Here is an 18,866-nt window from a genome sequence, read left to right as displayed (position 1 = left end):
AGAGCAGCTAGGGGACAGAACCCTGAGGCTGCACCACCACTGCTGCACAAGGAGCCAGAGGTGGGACCAAGTCATTTTTTTGCAAGTCCCAAGTAAGTCTCAAGTCTTTGCCCTCAAGTCCCGAGTCAACTCCCAAGTCAAGACAGGCAAGTCCCGAGTCAAGTCCAAAGTCAAGACTGACAAGTCTCAAGTCAAGTCCAAGTCCTGCAGTTTGAGTTTCGAGTCCTTTCAAGTCCTTTTGATCACAGAGTAATAATATATTTACACAGATCATGTATGCTTTTAAAATCTTTATTTATTTATTTATTTATTAAAACTTGCGGGAGCTGCTCCTATGCAGTGCAAAAAGGACAACGGCTCATAAATCCAATTCAAAAACAGTTATTTTTAATTATAGGAGATCTTTACAAATTTAAGTGCAATGACATTAAACATGTCAAAAATTAAACATTTAACATGTCAACACAACATTTAAGAACTTTGGGGAGGACATGTCAAGACATGAACCACATGACAGCTAAAATAAAAAGTTAAAATGCCGCTGTCCCACTGTATATTTAAAATTTTGGTTAATCTTTGGTCCATCTTTCGAGCACTAGTCTACAAACATCTTGTTGAGTTTGAGCAGCAGCTGATTTTCAAGGTGAGTAGAGCTCATCCGGGTTCACTTTGCAGTGAACAGCAATCCAGCACAGCTGAAGAGTCACCCGCAGGTGGCCGAGGCAGGTAGGCCAGTAGGCTATTGAGTTTCAGGCAGTGTTGTCCATGAACGCGTTCATTTTTATGAGAACGTTGAACTAAACGCAACTTAATGACAAATAATGAATTTGAACGGTAAACACGTTCATATTATCTGAGGTCAAGCTGAAACGTTACGTAATGTTTTCCTTCTCCTGAGGAGAGACGCTGTCTAAAACGAATGCTTGCACCATGTCGTTGTGATCGTTGTTGTGTTTATTTGAAATGAAATGCAGTCTTACAGGGCAAAATACCGTCTGAAAGTTGCAATTCCGTTTTTCAACTTTTTTTTGTTGAGGGGGGGGGGGCTCTTGCATAGAGCCCCAAATATGCTAGGGCCTTCCCCTGTGTAGCGCAGTGATTCTCTGTATGGTGCGCCCCTCCGGTGCGGCGCGGAGGCATAACAGGCGCGGGACCGGCGGGAGAGAATGCGAGGCGGATCTAATATTATAGCCGAACTAATGTTTTGACGTCCGCATCTCTTTAACGGCGGAGCAGTAAACAAATCGCTCTTCCGCCGTAGCCAGGGGTCTGCAGCCCGCGGCTCTGCAGCCCCTCCGCAGTGGATCCCTGTGCAGTGTTGTGCCTGTCGCGCATATTTTTCGCGAACAGTGAACTTTACGATTAGTTTTCATATGTTGAATGTGCACGTTACGGAACGTCATCCACTCTATGCAGCATCTACCACTGCAGTGAGAATTGCATTGCCTTTCGTTACTTTACACCACTGACGCACACATACACAATGAAAGATACAGAGCGTTCCTTAATATCCTACTTTTTAATCTTTGGGTTTTGGGGAAAGGAGCAAGTCTTATCAAGTCAGAAGGCTCAAGTCCAAGTGAAGTCACGAGTCATTGATGTCCAAGTCCAAGTCGAGTCTAAAGTCATCAAATTCATGACTCGAGTCTGACTCGAGTCCAAGTCATGTGACTCGAGTCCACACCTCTGCAAGGAGCTGTTCGCCTGCTTAGTCAAAGTCCAGTGAAGCTTGATCCTCGGCTACAAAATCTCTGGTCGCCTTTTAATTATGCATAATCCTATATTGTTGAAGCATGTGCTAATGTGCGGACGCTTCTGTTTGAAATCATTCCATTACCACTGGGAGGCAGTGTGTCCATACTCACCATTTACTCATTGTAGATGAGTAAAAGTCCCCCCTACTCTACGTATTGAGTTTTGTTCTGACAGTCTTTTTCTTTCAGTAGTAGCTTTTGTATCTTTGCCCTGGACTAAATCCAATCTGCCAAATTTGGTTTGAAGACTCAAGTTCCTTTGCTGCTCTTATTACTTTCTCCTCCATCTGTTTAGCCTTCATGCAACATCATCCTTTCTTTCCTCATCTCACCAATTTCCCTTTTGTTGTCTCTCACTCTCCTCCAGCTCTCTGACTCAAATTGCATTATTATGCCTCAACACGCTAACTTACAGTTCATTTATTTTCTGCCACAGGTACTTAGAGAAAGTTACGGCATCGACATATTCTCACCATATCATCCGGCAGCCTGCTCACGGATCAAGTGGCTCAATTTGCCTCGGGGTAAAATGATAATGAGATCTGAAAAATCAGCATCATTGCAAAAAATGATGGAGCATCTAGTATCGAAAGCCCACGCTGTTCTGGTGTGTTGCTTTCTGGATGCAGGACAAATGTAACGGACAGAGCAGGCAATATGAATGTACAGATGTACAGTGACAGTAATGACTATGTTACATATTATATGGCATTATTAAATTACCAGCACCTGACAAATTACAGATAATGTATTGTCAATATATAGTGGTGTAGTATGAAGTATGTGGGATTCTCTTCTTGGTGGAAGGATGCGAAGAGGGTCAGGAAAGAATCCAATACATTTTTAGCAGATCCAGAATATCTGGTTCACTTTCTTGAACATTGTGAGTTAGAAAGTACAACAATTTCCTTGATTTCCAAGCATGTTTAGGGGAGAGATACTAATGAATACCATTAAGTGTGCATTTTTTGCAGATCCAATAAAAATCAGGACTGAGTGGATTTTAATATTCATAAGGGGACTGCTGGGCCTTGGCTTGAGATATGCGCTCGCTGAGTCCTATTATATTCTTAACAGTTTTTTGTTTGTGTTTTTTGTGAGATATAAAATATCCTTTTTTTTAAAGGCCAAACAGTCAGTGTTCAAGAACTTCTGGACTTAAAAACCTATAGAGGGTTTGCAAATAGACCACAGTCGAGTAAACTCCAGTCCATTAAAGCTGGAGGAAGACGTTAGTTGAAGCCGTGATGTAACAGTCATTATGGGGTGAGTTGACATTAATCAAAGAGTAATGATTTAACGATGACTCCATTTAAATGCCAGTGCATCGCTGGGCTGATCCTTAGGCTCCAAACAGACCTCTGAGCACTGATGAGGATGTATTCATTTTGTACATAAAGGAAGAGCACAAATGCACACAGACAAACAAGTGGTTATTCCACTGAGAAATATACAGTGCTCTCTCAATTTTTATTACCACTATAGGGCTGTAGGCAGACACTAGTGCAGACAAATAGAGGTCCAGTGTCATTTATATGTTTAGTGACACATTTGAGGCCAGACATTTGTCTAGTAAATTGTTGTGAGGGGCAAGAGACAATACTCTGGTGTAAACAGTGGAGAAAATACTTCTGTGCACTGTGCACTGTGCAGTTTACTGAAGTTTCCACATTGAACGTTCCTACTTGCTAAACAAAAACTGTTTCAGGTCCTGATGACATTTTGACTAATCTCGATTAACAGCTATCTGAATATGAACACCTTTTCCTTGTGGGCAACCAAAGCCTGCTCAAACCGGACTGGTCAAACTGGAATCGGACACCAGAAGGTTTCCCGTCTGAAAAGATCTTGTCCCTCGCCTACAGACTCTGCATATTCACTGTATGCACAATCTGTTTATAGAGATTGATTGAAACAGACAGAACTCACAAGAGTTAAGTCAAACATATGACCCTGACCTCTGAAAAACTAAATCTTCCAAAACCACAGATTACTTCTATCCATCTGAGACACAGGAACCAGGGCAGACTGTTGTTGGATATGTATTCTGTGCAGAGGGGACTTCTGCAGTCAATTGGAATAATATGAGGCTAAGGTCAAGTTCAGACTTGTTAAAAACACAGTCTACACCACTTAACGTACTGTCATGGTCAAGTCTTTTTAACGAGATAATGAAAGGTGCTTGTTGCTGCTGGAGGGTGAAGTTGACGGAGGTTGAGAGAAGGTTGTGATTAGCAGCAAATTTATACAACAAAAAGCCATTTCCGTTCGCAAGGCTTCACACCAATATGTAAATTAGCCCGCTTCTCTCATTTTCACCATAAACCTGTAGATAGTTGTTACACATTCATGATCAATCCGGCTCTCTGTGTCTGTACAGGGCCGACAAATGGTCCTGAATTATTCACTGATAATATATCAGGAGGTAATTACGTGTCTACAGAGGACAGTTCTAAAAATAAAGTATCAGACTTATTATCTCACTGATGTGGATATTACAATAGAGAACTGTTGTAAATCGAGCCCTAAGCTGGGTGCACGTTCCCTTAACATTACTCCAGTAAGAAAAAAACACACGTCATGGTATGGCAGTGCTCTAAGGATAATAAATAGCAGAACCAGCTCCAGACACTGAATCCAACTGGACATTACACACAAAACTGTGTGTTTTGATGGTAAAGTAGAGCTTTTAAGCTCCGATACCTGCTGATAACATTTTGGCTATCCACATGAAATGAGAATGGATGACAGACCCACCTGCTGACAGCCCGCCAATAATGCAGACATCAATAATGCATAATGTCAGTATGAACTTTCTGCTAAATAACCCAGTTGTAAATTGCAGTGGATTTTATGTGGGGAAACTCCCTAGAAAATAACAGAATACACAGTTTGTGAGCAGTATATCAGACACCACACAGTTTATATACTGCAGCACATAAATGTACAGCAACACAAGATGTTGGTCTGGCATTGGTTGGAGGTGGCTCCATATATAACAGCAGAGGTGACACATCTTTCACAGTGTGTTAGCAACACTGTCAGTCACCATTACTGTTTATCACAAACCAGCATCTAAACATTCTTCACACTGCTCCCTGCTTTACTACCTGTGCTCAGTCTGCTAATACTTCTGATTCCATTGTTTGATTATGCCTGCATTCGTAATGAGCTGAACAATGAGATTATATTATGATAGATGCCTTGTCAGAAAACTATTTGGGCCATAATGAAAAAAATGAAAAATATGGGAACAATGTTGTCAGATTACAAATATAAGGTGCTTATATTATGTAATAACATTAGAGTCGTAATATTGCAGCATGTAAAACTAGCAAGTAGAACCCGTGCTAGTTGGGGTTCAACTATGTCTGGATCCAAAATCTTGATCATCAATCTCACTGTTTCTTTACAAACAATGAAACCCCTTTAAATATGATTTACGATGTAACGAACGATAACTTTACCGTCGAACATCTACCAAACAATTCCTCCTCCAAGTCTGTGCATATCCGTCTTAAAATAGACACAGTACTACTTCAATGTCCTGATACTTGTGATAATGTGGTGCTGATGAGCCAAAAGATTAAGAAGACGTTATTTTTGAATACTAAAGTACAACTTAGCAAGATGCTTCATATTCCTAAATTAAATACAGGCAACATGGTAATCTTCTGATAATTCTCATCCTAAAATAACACATTGCCAAAAACTATGACTTGATTCTTCAAATCTCAGATTTGTTAAAAGCCCTAATACTTACTGTCCAGTAGCAGACATATTTAGTAAGAGGATTTCTTCCAGTGAATAGCAGAGGTGTGGCACCTTTCCTGAAAAAACCTCGGCTCTGCAGAGAAAGCATTACCTTCAAGAAGTGGATCGACCTTATCGGAGAGGAGCTAATCATCTCTGCTGCAGTTTGCATGGGCAAAGGTTTGAAAAATATTCAAGTAAAACCCCGGCAGCGTATTACATTTCCTCAAACTCGTCTTTATATCTCTAAGACCGATTTTGAAATGTTTTAATATATAGTGTGATAAATCATTTCCTGAATGGGATGTAAGAATATTCTAATATGACCGCGCCCCTGCTCCCACTCATCCCACCCTCACAGCTCACCTGCAGGTCAAGCACTCTTTCCAGCTACTTAGTCCCACCCACAAGTGGACAGAATTGTCTTCTTCACAGACCCATGGCTGTCTGAATCGTTTTTTTTCCGCACATTATAAACTTGTGTATTTAAACCCTGTGCTCCCCTCCCTCTGTGGCAGATCGCCTGTTCCCTAAGAGTCAGCGTTCCAGCATTACCCCTCAGTGTGTCCCCTTGTGCTACGTCACGTTTTCTGTACTTTTTGACCTGAGTATGCCCAAGTGGATTTTGGATACCTCTGCCTGATTACTTGGAATGTATTTTACATAACTAACCCTGCCTTGAACCAATAAAGCCTTTTTCACATACCTGTCAGCCTGTCAAGTTGTGCTTTTGTGTCCTATTTGGGTCATTGTGATACAATAATGCCATTACAAATAGTTAATCCAAGGATAATAACTCTTAAAGCAGCATTGAATACTGAAGATATCAGCTTTCTTCTTTTGGTCCCATTAACAGCAGGAGGGTTGCTCTTTCTCTGGCCATCGGTAGCGACTGTTATATTGTGCTTGTTTATCAAGCGCTTGAGGTCGACATCTGCATTTAACATAACGAGTTGTCTCTTCTCTTGCACCGCTCTGTGTGTGTGGAGGGATGACGGTTAAGTTACCATAATAGGGATAAAACATTTGTGCTTCCTCGTCGGACTCCCTGCATAACTGATATACAGTGCAGGACGATCTATTCAGAGGTGGCCAACGTATTGCCTGTCAAAATCTTTTATTGAGAAAGACGTGGAGGAGGATCACTGAGGCTTGTCATGAGATAAGAGAGCAGGAGACGGGGAAAACGTTGTAAAACTTCCCATAAACCCCTCAGTCAAGCTGCCAACCTTTAACAGCCGTGCGCTCCGATTGTACGTACTGTGCGAGTAGACAGTGTGTGTGCGAGTCCGAGTTCTATGTCCTGTGTCAGGACTGAAGGATGGTTGCAGCTCTGGGGATTCTTATTACCCAGAATGCAATCTGCTCAAGAGCACGTATTGGGTAAGGCTGCGAAAACAAGAAGCTCCATCATGGGATGCTGACAGATGGGTTAAGAGCCTGCCTCATTACAATTACCCACAATCGAACACTTCTCTGGCTCTCGCCGCTTTATGCTGAAGGGGGTTTACTTTCCAGTTTTCCGCTGACATTTACCCCAAAGGAACATTTACTAATGTGCAACATCATCCCGCTGTAATTACAAAATAACAAGGCAAAGCATGAGATACAATAACAGCACCATCTCATGTTTGATACAACCCAGTAGTGAAGGAATAAGCAGAGATAAAAATAAAGCAGACAACTGCACAGCATGTGGGAGAAAAACACGGGAGGTGAGAAAACAGCGAAGGGGACTTGAAATAAAATGAGACAAGATGAAGCCAGCGGTGTCAAGCTCTGCCTCTCACTTTGTCACTTTTTAATAAACTGTTGTGCGTGGAGAAAATTAGGCTTACTGAAGCCTCACTGATTTCAGCTGCACTGACATGTGATCACTGTAAACCTCAACACTAACACTATTCCAAATACACACCCATACACGTTTGTGCTTCTATCCTAGTGAGGGCACTCATTCCCTAGCCCCTTACCGTAACCATCAGAACTAACTGCCTAACCCCAACCTAAACTTAATTCTAAACCTAAAACCAAGTCTTAACCGTCAAACAGCTGTTGGAAAAAGTGAGGACCGATCAAAATGTCCTCACTTTCCAAAAATGTCCTAACTCTGTAGGATCTATGCTTGGTCCTCACAAAGATAAGTAAAGGAAAACACACACACACACACTACAATGATCACAACATGTGCCAGCACATGCAAATGAGTTAGTCTCAGAGGAATGAAATTAGGAATCAGTTGAACCAGGAAGCGGTTGGGCTATTTATAGGCAAATTACATAACAGTTCTATTACATATCGAGTCTGGATAATTATTATATACACAACAGTTATGAGAAGTCTAGGTCCAAATTGTTTGTCTTGAGTCTTTTAAGGCCACTTAGACACGTACATTGATGTTGTCATCTATTTGACTCAGATGTAACAAACCAAATTCGGAATAACAATAATTATTATAAATAGATTGTGGCTCCACAACAAAATCAGGGATATTGGATTGGCAACATGAATAAAAAAAACAAGAGCAATAACATATGCAACGAGAGAGAAACGCAACACATCATGAGAGGAACTAATGAGAAATAAGCAGGTGAATGAGGGGGAAGGATACCCGAGGGAGGGAGAGACCGTAAACAGCGCGTGACGAGGCACTAATGATAGGATGCACCCACTACATACAATACAGTTGCATTATGTTTTAATCCGTTTTCAAGCTACCTCAGATAAATACAAAAAACATGATGAGCAGTAATAGTAACGTGGTCTGAAATTCACCAGCGTTTACATGTTTATCTGTTTCAAACAGATCATATTTCGACCTCCACCACATCAATTTTGTGAAAAGAGTCTGAAATTGATCTGTACAGTAGATATGTTGTACATTTATAACAAGATGGCATTAGAAGCTAAAGAGAAAGTTATCAATTAACATACAATCATGATTAATGATTGCAATTTTTATTATGATTAATAGACTTTTGGGAGATATAATAAACATTTTAAATTACAATATACAGTTCAGACTTGCTGCATTTATGTAACACTGAACTATGGATACGATTCAGTGCGGTGAACACTATTTTACAACTAGCACCTGGTGTATTTGCATAATTGTTATTCATTACATGCAAACCAAGAAGTGAAGAGCTGCAGGAACGGTTCCGAAATGGGCATCAGGAGACTCCTCAGAGTTTCGGAGCCAGCTAAGACTTGCATGAAAGAAAACCCCAAGATAAAAGACATGAAACGATCAAGATAAATATCCTCTGCATCCTCTGACACCCACTCATACTTCACCTTGTGGTACCTCACCCACAGGGAAGTTAGGGTAGAGACAGAGGGAGAATGTTTTCACCTTAGGTAACCTACAACGCTGCCGAGCTTCCATTCATCATAGGGAGTTCATCAAATGTGACAGCTTAGACAGGGTTGGGCACCTGGGGGGCACAACAGGGTCTTACCCATGTACGATACAGGGAAATTCATAACATGTCTTTTGACAGGTAGGATTGACTTGACCAGAACAAGGGAAAAAAAGGAAAATAAGTTACTCAGAGATGGCTTTTGTTGTTTCTATCTTTTCTAAGTATCTATATCTATCACTCCTGCTCCAAAGTATTCACTGTTTTCATTTTGTCCATCTTCCTGCAGATTAAATTCAATATAACATCATCAGAGGCAGATGTAAATGACTGGAGGAAGGATTAGATGGAAAACCACATCATCAAGGTAGACGCATGTTCTCCACAAACTGAACCTCGATACAACAACGGTGACAGACACGTGTCATATGATGTCTCCCTCATTCATCCATGTCCAATGCATATTTTTATTTTGCAGCCTCATTGTCAAACCATGTAACGGAATTGGTTTTCTCTCCTGGTGAAAAACTGGAAAATTGGTTAACCATGCAGACTCATGAGAAACTACTGACAAGTTCATTGAGGATGCATTGAAACCTTCAAGCATATAGAGAAAATAAATAGGTATCCAGATACATGATATGATATTTATACTTTGTGAAGCTGAGGCACTTTCAAATTCCACTTAAATCAGAAAACATGCAAAGGAGCCAATGAAGAAAGACGTTCTCATTAAAACTAGTGAATCTGCCAAGTAAAAGAAATGGATCATGACTCATCAGTGTTCTAACTCAGCAAACACTACAGAAGGATGAAATCATAGGCCTATAAAATTATATATAGGTTTCCGATAGGTATTTGTATAATGTGCCATGTCAATGCCCACACTGTGTCTGTGGCTCAGAGTCAATGTCCACCCTCTCCGGCGTCGCCTGACAGCACCTGCACACTCAGCAGAAATCCAAGTGCAAGAGGCTGAAATGCTTTACGAGGAACGTGACTGCTTGTGACAGCTGGAGTCAAGAGTTCCTTTGCCCCATAAAAAAAGTCTTACATTTCGTACACAGCTTTAGGTAAGTAATTAGCAGGAGTGTTTTAAGTTCAATATAGGTTATAAGAAAAATATGTAATATCATATTAGGAAAATGTTAATGTATGGAGTCTTTATGGGACAAATACTGGATATAACACTTGCAGGTAAGATTTGCAGATGTAAACTTGTTCTTGCTGCCTCTCATCAACTTCACTGAATCCGTAAACATCATCAGTATCAAGGGTATTGCATTTCTTTTAAGTGAATCTTGTGCTATATGTTTCTGTTAATGTACAATACTGCATTATGGACAGATAAGTTGAAAAAAAGTTTGATTTTGCAATACTATTTAGCTGTAAGCGCTGCTCCATTTAACTTTCATTGATCCTATTCACTAGTTCCCTCACTCAACTATAAAAAGGCTGCCTTCATGACGACTTCACTGAAGGGACACGAAGGGAAGAGTGTGGAATTGGATGCTTCTGCGGTGAGTCCCTCTCCTTCCTTCTTTTGTGTCTGGCTAGTCAACCTTGCCTCTGGCTGCACACGTCTCTGTGATCAGAGCAGCGGTGTCAGTAAAAACTCTGTTTTGTTAGCTTCTTGTGAAGCGTCTCTGACCTTCTGTGTTGACTGATATTAGAATTAAACTGAAATCCGCCGCCAGCTTGTCCAATATTCCTCTACAAGGGGATTAAAAATGCTTACTTTGAACACAGCGGCTGAGCAGGTTGTTATCAAAGGGATAGTTAAAGTGTTTTGTGGACTAAAATACTTTGCCTACCCCTCCATCGGCATAGTAGCGAGTAGATAATGAGGGTTTCATTGTTGGGTGAACTATCCCTTTCATATCAAAGTCTTGTTTTGAATGTTCTACATAGTCAGAGAAACAATCCTGTGTTATATCTTGAATGTTTCATAAAGCTTCAGGCTACAAAAGCTAGGTGTTGCTCTGTTTGATGCCGAACTAGCTTAGGAAATAAAGAAGTTTCTGTCTGCGTGTAGAGACGTTACTTTGAGCACAGTTATTTTTACTTTCACTTCCAGGTGCACTGGTTGTGAAGATGTGACATTTGTGAATTCCCATAGTATGGAAGTGTTTTTTGAAAATAGTTTGCCTCAAAATGTTTTGCCGACAAAACTGGGAACTGTTTGTGTCATTTATAATTCATGCCTGGGCTTTTAGTGAATCAATTGTTAGCAGAACTTCCCCCAACAAACTTCTTTAATTATGGCCGCCGAGGTCTGCTCTACATACCTGTGAAGGGAGCCTAGACTGACAGGTAAATGGAAAATCCCGTCAATCACATGTCTGCCTTCTCCGATTTGTCTATCGGCTGCTGTACGACAGCAGCAACACGTGAAGGTCCGGACAGAACTAGATGTAAAGATATGGCATCAACTGTTTTTCCACGAAGCCGCCAATATGTCTGTATCTCCCGCTCTCTATAATGAGCTGCTGCGATGGACTCGTGACAGGACGGATGATTTCTGCACTGTACTCATTATCCAGGTGGACAGGCAGTCAGGCAAAATGTGCAAGAGATGGAGCAGGGCCGATTCTTTTAAACTGTCAACACGGAGACTGCAACAGCCACTAATGAGACCTTGGCTTCAGTCACTATTCAAACCACTGTCGGGGGACACCTTGCTTGTTTGTGTTGGCTGTCCTACCCACTACACAAGACATTATTGCCTGCTTACATACACTTAAACACTGCTTCAATACAATGCAAGAGCTGTGTTACATAAAGCTTTCACAGAAGCCAGGAGGCTGCTTGTCCTGCACTTAAAATTACAATCCAGCCCCAACTCCAAAGAAGCAGAAAACTACTGTTAATCAAGATGATTCAATGTGAGATAATATCTTTAATACTGGCATGAGAGTAGATAGACTCTTTTCTTCCCACGATGGGTGAGATAGATGCACAGAGGCCCTGTTCAGACCTGGTATTAACATTCGTGAGAAAGACAGCAAGCAGTGTCAGGAGGGGCTGACTGAATCAATGCTGTGCGTAGATCTACTATTATGAAAAATGTTAAATAAAAGTAGTCATTGTGAGGTTATCAGTTTGGAAATTGTGTGGTGACCACAAACAAATCTACATATTGACACGAAGAAGGGTACAAATAGTGCGTTTGATTCAACTGCGAGGGTCAGACGACGTCAGCTGAGTAGATGGACTGAGTGATCGGACCTCAGGACTCATTCAAGTGTCATTTGGGTGCATTCAGACCTGTTCTTGGCACTGACCTCTTGTGATTGGATCACACAGGACGAATGTTAACACCAGGTCTGAACAGGGTCACAGTTAAAACTCAAGATACCAGCACATAAACATGCTGCACCAACCCCTTTCAAAATTATAGAGGGCCATACAGAATATTGGGAGGGGTGGGTCTCGGATTTTGATTTTTAGATATTTGTCGTGCGAGAGCATGAGGCACATGTCTGGTCTTTATAATAACAACAACAATCACACTTGATCACACTACATGTCCCACTGTGAACGAAATGGTAACGACTTGTCCCATTATTTAAAATTATTTGTATCATTATCTAGGAGATCATACAAGCTTCCACCCAGCACCTCTGAATGTGGCAATTTTCTAGCTGAAGCCAAAGATGCTCAGGAAATGTGTCAAATCATTCTTAGGAATATCTCACTTCACACGTGTAAAATTAAGTGAGCTGCTAGGATGAGATGTGTGATTTAATAACACAACATGGGGAGCGAGAGAGACGTGAGAGCGGCAAGGGAAGTCAAATGTGAGAACAATAGGAAGAGAAAAAAAGAGGACTAAAAGTAGTACATTGAGAAAAGAGGCAGACACAAGAGATGGATGAAGATATATAAATAGAATATACAAAAATTAAATTGTTGAGTTAACAAGCATAAGGGAAAAACAGAGATCCTACCTGTCCGATCTCGGATGGCCAGGTTGTTCCCTTTCTTCAGGACGATATCCACCTGGTACATGGCTGGACTTGGAGGACGAGGCGGGGGTTCTGCATTACTGGGTCCCAGTATGCTGATGCCCTGTGGAGAGAATAGACAAAGGTTATTCAGGTCAGATAACTCCTGTATTTAGGCGCGGAATAATAAGAAAAAGACAAGAAAGACAACTCTGCTTGAAGAAAGGAAAGAGAAGGACAAGAACTGAAAAAAGAAACTAGTAGTGGACTCATTTTTTTTATATATATATTAAACATGTCACTTCTCTCAATCAAAACTATAACAAAAGGCCTATAGTTAGATGAAGTTGTAAAGCAGTGTGGTAATATGGGAGTTTTTGTCTTCACCACTATTGCTAATGAAAATCGACCAGACGTGAATCATGATCCATTACGAGTGACCTACACGGGTGAAGGGAAAAAAGTTGACTGACTGAATTTTGCTGCAGGATCACGATGCTCTGAATAAATCACATTCGGTAGAGCAAAAAAAAAACAGTAAGATCATACTAGAAACATAAACATTGAAATTGTTCATGCTTCATTTGATGTAAGATTAAATCTGTATATTACATCATATATTCAGCATTTGTACAGTCGCCTGATTCTGATAGGAAGCAATGGACCTGCCTCTGAAGCGTCTGAGTGTCAGGCTACTGAAGGGGTCATCTGTGTGGCTCTGCATGTCCGGCTGTAGCCCTGAGGTCAGTACTGTACTCCACTCTGACAGGGATTCCCCACTGGCCCTAATCGTGGATCCCCAAGGAAGTAGAGGCCCATTAGCAAGCCACAGGATGAACCGGGCTGTGCTCCGAGATGCACTGCAGCTTACTTTCTCTCTCCATCCCTTGCTCATCTTATTCTCCCGCCCTCAGTTCTCTCTTTCTCTTTCTCTCCCATTAGAAGATCCATGCGTGGGCACGCTTGTCGTTTCTCCCCAGCTCCCGTACTCTGACATGAGGCTAAGAATATCCACGAAGGATAGGGAAAAACGCGTGTGGGCCACTGGAAGGCTCCAATCACACTATAGGGCTAAAGGCATAAGAGCAACTCCCACCAGGGAGTAGCAGACAGATCTGCAAACAACTAAAAACAAGATTAGGCTGCAAATGGAGAAAGAAAAAGACGACGACCCACAAGTAGACCCCTGTATAAAAACTGTCATTAAAATGCACATTCTGATGATGGGGCTTTCATTACATTAGCAGGAGTGTTTCCCTCAACAACAATGTCTGATTTGTCTATTTTGCAGCCCTGACCTACAAGCCCCTGTAATAACACAGAAGGATGGGGGAGATCCATATATGTCTGTATATGATGGCGCAGTCATATTTCAAAGACTGTATATTACAAAGTTTCTATGTTGAATGCTCAAACAGCCCACAGTGTATTTTTCTTGATGAGGCATGATGGGCCTATATTGGGTTGATGATATGATGGTGCTGCACTGCTCATTCCATTCTTAAGTGACCGCCGTGAGGCTACAGGTTAATAATGTTGAGTGTAATTACACTGTGCTCCAATGCGGTCCCAATGTATTATTGCAATTATTTTGAGCTGCCCTCAGAGATGACTGTGATGAAGATCTTACTTAACAATCCTTCTCTTTGCATGAGGATATAGAGATCTGTTAATATGAAATACAAACTACTGGAAATGAGCAAGAACTTTTAGCAGCTATTCTAGGGGAGACATTTGTTTTATAGTATGGATTTTATTGAAACATATTAAAGTAGACTTTGTAAACATTCTTCAAAAACGATAAAACCACAGTAAGAGTGTATACCCAACCAAACCAAACTGATCGGTTACGTGGTAGTTGAGTGGCTAATTGATTATTGATTTTAGTAACAGAACCAGTTTATTATAGGGCGCAGACAATCTCAAGGTTATGTTTCTTTATATCTAAGCCTGCCTGCCCGTTGCAAAAAGTAATAATGAAAATAAATATTAATAATAAAAATAATACTATGATAATAATTATTTCCATTTAGTTTTACTTATTCTTTTAATTTACTTACCTACTTGTTCATCAATACTTCTATTCAAAATGTTATGTCAAGGAATCACATATATTCAAGTGCACTAATATATCATTTAAGCATGATCATGTATATCATAATTTTAACAGTATGTGTAGACTGTGGTGTGGAATTCAAGGCTAAAACTGCTGGGTGAAAAATGCTGTGTAAAGTTTGAAACTTCAAAATCTCAATGGAAAAGTGAACCCCAGCACAATTTTACCTTAACAGCACCTGCTGAAAAGGGACTAGAGGCAATCTCTTCTGGGCAAAGTCAAAACTGAAATAAATTGAACCCACCAAATGTTATCCGTAGACAACAGGTGCACCGGCTCAGCAAATGTTGGAGGGAAACGAATGTGAACATCAGGGACAGACCGAGCTGCAGCTTTGTGATATGATGGGATAAAAGTGTCAGAGAGCGTATAAGTCACTGTAATTGAACTGCATGAGGATACGACCAATGGGACTGGACAACAACTGCAGTGGACTGACCATCTTACATTAAGCCCCTTTGTCTGTAAAAAAAATAATAAACAAACAGAGAAACACGCAGAGAAAAACCACCATGTCAGGTCGGGTCACATCATAACACAAACCAATTAGGAAGGAGATGGAAATCGCCCAAAACACGCTGCCCACAGAAAATGACTGGTTTTATGCTTCTGTTGCATTTGTATAAAATCTTCAGCGCTATGTATTTTTAGATTTTCTGAATTTATTGTGTGTATTCTGCACAGTGCCACTAACAGACACAGGACGCATACACACATGGATGCACACAAACATAATAGGGAGGACAGGATTTGAAATGGATTTGCAGGATGTTTGTGTTGGCGACATTTTACAACACGATAGGATCAATGGAATCTATTCTACAACAGGCAGAGTTACAACTGTGCAGAAAGGACAAAACGAGCAGTTAGAGACTGAGGTTTGCTTTGTGTTGCAGGTTCAAACTCATGAACAGTGAAAGGGACATTTGCAGGATGAGCAGCTTGACTCAGAAACATCAACACCATCTCACATAATGCTTCTTATTTTTCAGTTGATGCTTATGAGGATGGATGATATGCAGCTGTAGTTTAAACTCTCTTTTTTAAAGGCGCTGATCACTCCACTGTAGCTTCTTTCCAGAAAAACCAATAAAACGGGGGTAGGACTTGGCATCCACTTCTGGTATCCACGAAAATGGAGGAAACAGTTTGTTCTGGCTTTGTCTGTCTATGACATGCAGTTCGAGATGTCAGAAAAAAGGTAGCTCAACTAAGACAGAAGAGCATATTTGTCGGAGAGGATCTGCCAGAGACTGATGCTTCAGGTGTTTTTGTCATTGAAACTAAACCCATGCACAGCATTTATTAATGAAGATAAAAAACACGGCCTTACAAATATAATATGGCCAAATAAACTCATATTTTCCCTTTGGAACCTCGGCTTTTGCCAAATATTTTAACAGAAAATACTTTGAAAAACATGTATTTCTTCTGCTGATTACTCTTCTACAATGAGACTTTAAGCTCCAGAGAAAACAACATATCAGAAGCCTCGTGGGTCACTGCAGCAAACCAATGCATCCTGTGTGTGGAAGTACATCATCAGTAAAGATGAAACCTGTAACCTTATTTGCAAAAAACGCACAATCGTTCTGAATTACAACAGAAGAGAAGAACAACAAGTGGTGTGTACCATCATCTGAAAAGGCATCAACTAATTCTGAGGAACCATCCAATTCCTCTCGATAGCAACTTCACCAAAGATGGCCGCAAATCACCAATTTGCTGGGGAATTTTGCTGTCAAAGATCTTAGACGTTGAGCTTCAGTACACAGGGACAGCTTCAGAACATCTATGCGTAGGTAAACCTAGCTATTAATATTCATCAGAGGTGAGGATGAACAAAGCAAAAACTGCGCCTAAGACTGAGCACCTGCTATTGTTGCATACATTGTTGCAGCTAAATGCAATATCTATTTTTGATCTGTGTAAATGAGCTGTGTTGTCAGCATCCACATTACGTTTATGAATACAGACAGCTGCAAACATTTCCTTCTCCTGAGGTTTAATTGACGATTTGTCGGATAACAAAATCAAAGTAATTTAAGAAAACCAATGAGACGTGCACAGATTCTGGGTTTCTCCAATAATCATCTCAGCGGTGCATCCTTTGGTTCACTAGACTTTCCTCTGTACAGTGAGGCCTCAATTAAAAAGACACACACTAAACACACCTTTACAATGAGAGAAGTGGAGAATAAGAGTAGAGAGAGAGGAAAGGAAAGGAAAGGAAAGGCAGCCGAGATCCATCCCACTCCACAAGCTCTGTGTCATGTTTCTTTGAAGCTGACGGAGAAGCAAACAAAAGCTTCCACTCACTTTCCAGGCTCTGTTCAGTCCCAGTCAGCAATTAAGCTATTTGGAAACAAGTCCTTTCTGATCAGTGTGTGTCTGAGTGGACGAGAGAGCTACAACTTTAGAAACCACATCCAATCCGACAAATCAATTCACTAATTAAAAGAAAAACACACTGCAAATTCTCCCTATCAGCGAATTTAACTTCCTGCTAGTGCCTAAGAAAAAAAAGGAAATGTATCCAGGGAGCACAAAAACACAAGGTTCTGTAAATGGTTGTGTTGAAGGTTTTCGCAGCACACGGGTGGCAAAATTGCGGATACATTTTTTTAATTGGCTTCAGTTTTATGTAGATGTGCATTCAGATCTCAGGGTCCCCATAGAGAAAGAGTAGAAATATCGCCCTGCAGTTATATGCCTTCATCAACCAGTACAGTTTTAGTCGACACACATTTTTATTTCCACACTCATGCGAGTTCACAGTGACCTTTGACCACTGTTGTCTAATCACTGTATCTGTGACAACTGGTCAAAATTTGACGAAATTGCCAAAAAACATACTGAGAAATCAAGTCAAAGACGCCAAATTATCAATTGTGCTAAATTTGAAAAGGGTTCCAGAGGGATTATTATTGATAACATTTTCATAAATTTGGAGGTCAGTGACCTTGACCTTTGACCTTCTTATCAGGTCATCCTTGATCCAAGTAAATGTTTGTGCCAGATGTAATAAAATTCTGTCAGGGTATTACTGATTCATCATGTTCAGGAGAACATGAGGTCACAGGGACTTTGACCCCTGACCACCAACATGTAATCAGTTCAGTGAGGCCGACTGTCCGAACGTTTGTACCAAATTTGAAGAAGTTCTTTAAAGGTTTTCTAGAGATATCGTGTTGAGAGGAATGAGATGGGATTTTCACAGACAAAAACTTGTATTTAAACAAAGTTCAGCATAAATTAGACATAAGAATTCATAGAAATACAAACAATGATTAATACAGATCCAAAAATGTAGATCCTGACTCATGAGCCGGATGTATGTGTGTGAAGCTTGTGAAGCATGTGTGAATAAATAACATCCAGCATCACAATTTAAATACAAGAAAATATTTCCATCACTACACCATGTGGCACTGAGCCAGTGAGATTCAACTACAAGAGCACTTTACATTTACAATAAATAATCCCAAGAGATGCCCACTGGAGAGTGCTCTGGGTATTTGGATACAAGCCTTCAGAGTTTCACTGAAAACCCTTCAGACTGATTCCCCACTGAAACCATTTAAATATGAATCAATAGCTATTTCCTTTTCCAATAACTACAGACTACTGTAATGGGACAAACAGGGTTCGGCCTTGCAGTGTTTGTGTGCAAGTTGACATTTGTCCGTCCATCACAGTTTGTCCATCGACGACAAAAGCTAAACCTTCTAACGTTAATGAGGTGGGGTTTTCAGCACAGCGACGGGAGCTGACCCTTTATCAATAAATAAGAGGGATGACAATTGTGCTTCTGAAAGGAGAGAGAGAGAGTATAATATTCAATAGGATATTCCACACCAGCAGGCTGCAGCTTTTAGACACCGTGTGTATCTGCTGCTTATAGTGCAGGGAGCGGGTCACATGAGGGTTAGCAGCA

General features: G+C 40.7%; 1 protein-coding gene across 2 annotated transcripts in view; it reads right to left on the bottom strand.

Annotated features, from left to right (window-relative positions):
- LOC133001936 (multiple C2 and transmembrane domain-containing protein 1-like) overlaps positions 1-18,866 on the bottom strand; it is a 133,564-nt gene that overhangs the window by 76,004 nt on the left and 38,694 nt on the right. Inside the window, exon 2 of one of the 2 annotated variants that reach the window (XM_061071655.1) lies at positions 12,817-12,937. In XM_061071655.1, the coding sequence (XP_060927638.1) occupies positions 12,817-12,937 (121 nt within the window). Of the gene's footprint in view, positions 1-12,816; positions 12,938-18,866 lie in introns of those variants that run through there. The other variant, XM_061071656.1, reaches the window with a different exon arrangement.

This window comes from Limanda limanda, chromosome 5 (genome assembly GCF_963576545.1).
Source record: "Limanda limanda chromosome 5, fLimLim1.1, whole genome shotgun sequence".
NCBI lineage: Eukaryota > Metazoa > Chordata > Actinopteri > Pleuronectiformes > Pleuronectidae > Limanda > Limanda limanda.
Note: the sequence above shows the minus strand (reverse complement) of the source record. Positions and strands in the feature narration are given on the sequence as shown.